At 49.2% G+C, this 4,193-nt stretch overlaps 1 protein-coding gene across 1 annotated transcript; it reads left to right on the plus strand.

Annotated features, from left to right (window-relative positions):
* The first annotated feature begins 243 nt into the window (after nucleotides 1–243).
* On the plus strand, nucleotides 244–4,193 carry LOC145391881 (uncharacterized). Its single transcript, XM_080266376.1, has 3 exons — nucleotides 244–264; nucleotides 2,403–3,853; nucleotides 3,905–4,193. Exons 1-3 carry the CDS (start codon nucleotides 244–246, stop codon nucleotides 4,191–4,193), a joined length of 1,761 nt encoding a protein of 586 aa, XP_080122502.1.

The following is a 4,193-nucleotide window of genomic DNA, read 5'->3' on the forward strand; positions in this document are numbered from 1 at the left end:
GACGGGACGGGAAGGGACGGGATGGGATGGGACGGGAAAGGGACGGGATTGGATGGATGGGATGGGATGGGACAGGATGGGACGGGCCAACTGTAAACTGGACGCCCACTACTTCAACACGGAGACGCCGAGGTCAGGGGTCGACGTGGGGGTGCGAGGGAGGGGGGTAGGGGCTGGTATAAAGGCGGTGCGTGGGGTGTTCTGCGTCACACCGGCTACGGCACCTACACCAGTCACACCAGCATGGCCACCTGGACTAGCTTGGTAGGGAAACACACGACACAGGGGTATAAACAGTGACTACAGGCGGTGAAACAAAAGGCAGTGATTTTGACAGCACACGAGGGGGTCCAAAAACAGTGCTTAAGGGGGGTGAAACAGACAACAACAGCGGCATAAACAACAGACACAACGGGGGTCATAACAGTGAACTGAAACGGTGAAACAGACAGCAGTAGTGGCATAAACAACACTCATAGCGGGTTTTAACAGTGAAATGAAACGGTGAAACAGACAGTAATAGCGACAAACACACACAACGGGGGCAATAACAGTGATTGGGAACGGTGAAACAGACACAAACACACGAAACAGGCACAAACAGAATCGAAACGGTGAAACAGGCAGCAACAGTGATACCAGGACACACCGAGGGGGCATCTAGGGGTACATAACAGTGCCTTGAAACGGTGACACAACCAACAGTGCTCCATCCTCAAGGAAAACAAGAGGGGAAACACGAAACTGGGACACAGTGGAAAAACAAGTGAAACGATTATGCACGCTCAAACACTACTAACAACACGCTAACTGAAACATGGAAAGCGTGAAACATGAAACAATTAAATATACATACAAAAACAAGATGTTAATATTTAGTACATTAGAAGCGACATTGAATTTCCTCCTCTGCATTAACCATAAGGAAATGAACAGAACGAATATTTACTATCAACTTGGGCTTACCATACCACACTACACCACACCACACCACCACACTAAATCACACCACCACAGCAAATCATCTACAGCATGCCACACCTCACCCCCGCACCACACCACCACACCAAATCACACGACATCTCGCTACACCCCACCCTCGCATCACACACACCATCACCACACCAAATCAACCTCACCATACCACCACACCACACCACATCATCACACCAAGTCAACTACAGCACGTCACACCACATCACACCACACTTCATGTACACCACAACATCACAATGAATCACACCACACCACACCTGAACGTTCCATTGTGCCACAGAACATCGCTCTGCTCTTCCACGTAATTCGCCGCACAACATATCACCATACAACACATCACGTCACCATACAACTCATCACACAACACATCACATACCTCAATAACCCTGCTTTCACTGCTCTTACTCTTGGCTTTTCGCTGTCACACCATATCTAAGTCTCACACCCATAACTCAATGTGGGTACAAAGCTTCACACACTCATCTTGCACTCTCCACATTCAGATCTCTACATACAAAGCTTCACACACTCCTCCTGCAGCCTCCACATGCAGATCTCTGTGTAGTAGCAGTGTCTTCATAGCACCTGCCACTTTCCTTCCTTGTGCCACTCTACTTTCCACTTCCTTTTTCTTTTACAGCATCCAGGTACTTAAATTCCGCCAACAAATTCAAGTCTCTCTCCATTCACCACATCGCACTGACCGCTACCTTCTCCCTCAACAAACATCACTTTACTCTTATCTACATTTACATTCACGATGCTCACAGACATCCACAAAAATCTAAAAAATCTGCAAACCTCCTGTTCACTATCAGAAAGCACACAGCGTTATCTGCATGCGTCAAATTCGTGATATTCCAAACTTGAACATTCTTTACTATGCTTATCCGTCTCTCCACAGCTCGAGTGTTACTTTCTCTCATAACCCCATCCATATACTGAATAGCTACGGGAACATCACACCCCCTTCTTCCACCCCAACACTGATACTGATCCACGCACTGTAACATATACCTAGTTTTACACACACTTCACGACCTTCGTAAAATGTCCTCACAATATTCTACACCTCGCCATCCACACCCTACATATATGAAACCTTCCATAATCCTTCGTGATTCACCTTGTCATATGCGTGTTTTTCAGTCATAAATGACATAAATATTGCAAAATCCTTATCACAAGCTTACTCCATTATCTTGCCTAAATATTAGTTTTTTTTTCCTGAAATGTTTGATTAATAAATCACCTACGACTCCTAAAACCACTCTGTTTGTCACCTACTGCCATATATATATATATATATATATATATATATATATATATATATATATATATATATATATATATATATATATTTTCAATCAACCTCAGCCACTCTAAGAAAAATCCTTTCTTTGCAGGCGCTGTTGTCCGTTGTTGCGGTTAGCGCGCTAAGTTTGCCAGATGGTGCCTACAAGATCCCCCAGGTGGGCACGGGCAGAAGGTCCCAGTACTACGTGCTGCACGATGACGGAACCTTCAAGTATGGCTACGACACGGGTGACGGTGCCTATGAAACCTCACGCCTCCACCACGCCGGCCGCCAGGACGGTCAGTTTGGCTACCGCGATCCTGATGGCAACACAGTCAACCTGCGTTACGAAGCAGGTGAAGGTGGCTTCCGACCTGTAGGCAACCGCATTCCTGAAGCCCATCCCGACTTCCACGCTGCCCATGCTGCTGCTCGGGCACGTCCACCCTTTACAGACCCTCTGGCTGATTCCAACACTGACGCTTCCTATGGCTTTGGTTTTGCTGAGGCAGGACTTGCCCGACAGGAGCAGAGTGACTCTGACGGCAACGTCCGTGGTTCATACACCTACACCGATGATGAAGGTCGCACTCGCACCTACAGCTACACCGCTGGACGAGGAACTGGCTTTGTTGTCCAAGGTGATGATCTTCCTCAGGCGCCACTGGCTCCTGGTGCCACTCCTGCTGCCACAGCTCTCACAGCTGGGGGTGCTGCTTCTTCTGCCTTCCGTGGTTCAACCTTCAGGGCCGGAACCACTCATTCTGCTCCCTCCCACGGTTCCTCTGCCTTCCGTACTTCATCTCACACTTCAAGTTTCAGACCTACTGTCTCTCAAACTACATACTATAAACCAACCGTGTCTACCACCTCCCACGTCTCATCAACAGGTGCCTCTACTGCCTACCGCACTCCCACAGCCCCAAGAGTTACTCCCTCTCATACCCGATTTACATCCACTGGTTTTGCTTCCACTCGCAAGTCCAGTGGTCCTGTTGAAATTGCCAACACCCGCAGCCGAGTCACTGATGATGGCGGTTATGTCTTTGCCTACGAGACCTCCAGCCACTCACGAGCTGAGGCTGGAGATGCCGATAACAATGTTGATGGGAAGTTTGATTTTGTGGCTAAAGATGACGGCCAGCGCCGAGAAATAGAGTATGAGGCTGGGTCTGATACCGGGTTCATTGCAGAGGGTGCACACATCCCTGTGGGACCTGTGGTACCAGGAGCTCCCTCTGGCCAGCCCACCGGACGCATCGTCCCTGTTCCCGAGGTTCGCTTTGTTGACCCTCTGGCTGACTCCAATGCTGATGCATCCTACAGTTTCAAGTTTGACTCAGACCAGTACTCCCGTACAGAAACTGCTGATGCTGATGGCAACGTCCAGGGCCAGTACACAGTGGTTGATGATGATGGCACTCGCCGCACGTATCAGTTCCGTGCCGGTGAGGGCATCGGTTTTGAAACCCAAGAGGTGTCCAGGTCTCGTGGACCTGTTCCCACAAGGGCGAGCTCAGTAGCTACTGCCTCCTCTACCTTCAGTACTGCTGGGGCAGCATCTCGACCTTCTGGATCTCCTGCAGTAGTTTCTTATAAAGCTCCTTCAACTGCTGGCCACACTCAATTCACTTCTCATACTGGTACTCACTCTGTTCACACTGGAACTCAAACTGCTGGCCATTCGCGGTTTACCTCTCAAGCTGGCACTCACTCTGGTCACACTGGCGCTGCCTTTTCCACTGGTTCCACTTCCTTCACCACTGGCAGGAGGACACCAGCGAGGACATCGTTCAGAACCACCACAACTAAGGAGGTGTTCCCTGGCTTCAAGCTGAGACAGTACGACGCCACCGAGGGCCGTGGAAAGTACGGCTATGTCCTGTCCTTTGATAATTAA

The sequence above is a fragment of the Coenobita brevimanus genome, chromosome 20, assembly GCF_032717465.1.
Source record: "Coenobita brevimanus isolate Jiangsu-jjx chromosome 20, ASM3271746v2, whole genome shotgun sequence".
Taxonomy (NCBI): Eukaryota; Metazoa; Arthropoda; class Malacostraca; order Decapoda; family Coenobitidae; genus Coenobita; species Coenobita brevimanus.

Bases quoted from the DNA above. Each gene is read 5' to 3' on its own strand.
- LOC145391881 (XM_080266376.1), top strand. From the start codon at position 244: ATGGCCACCTGGACTAGCTTG. The intron at 265-2,402 runs GTAGGGAAACAC...CTTTCTTTGCAG, and splicing joins TGGCCACCTGGACTAGCTTG to GCGCTGTTGTCCGTTGTTGC. The intron at 3,854-3,904 runs ATCTCGACCTTC...AGCTCCTTCAAC, and splicing joins TTCAGTACTGCTGGGGCAGC to TGCTGGCCACACTCAATTCA.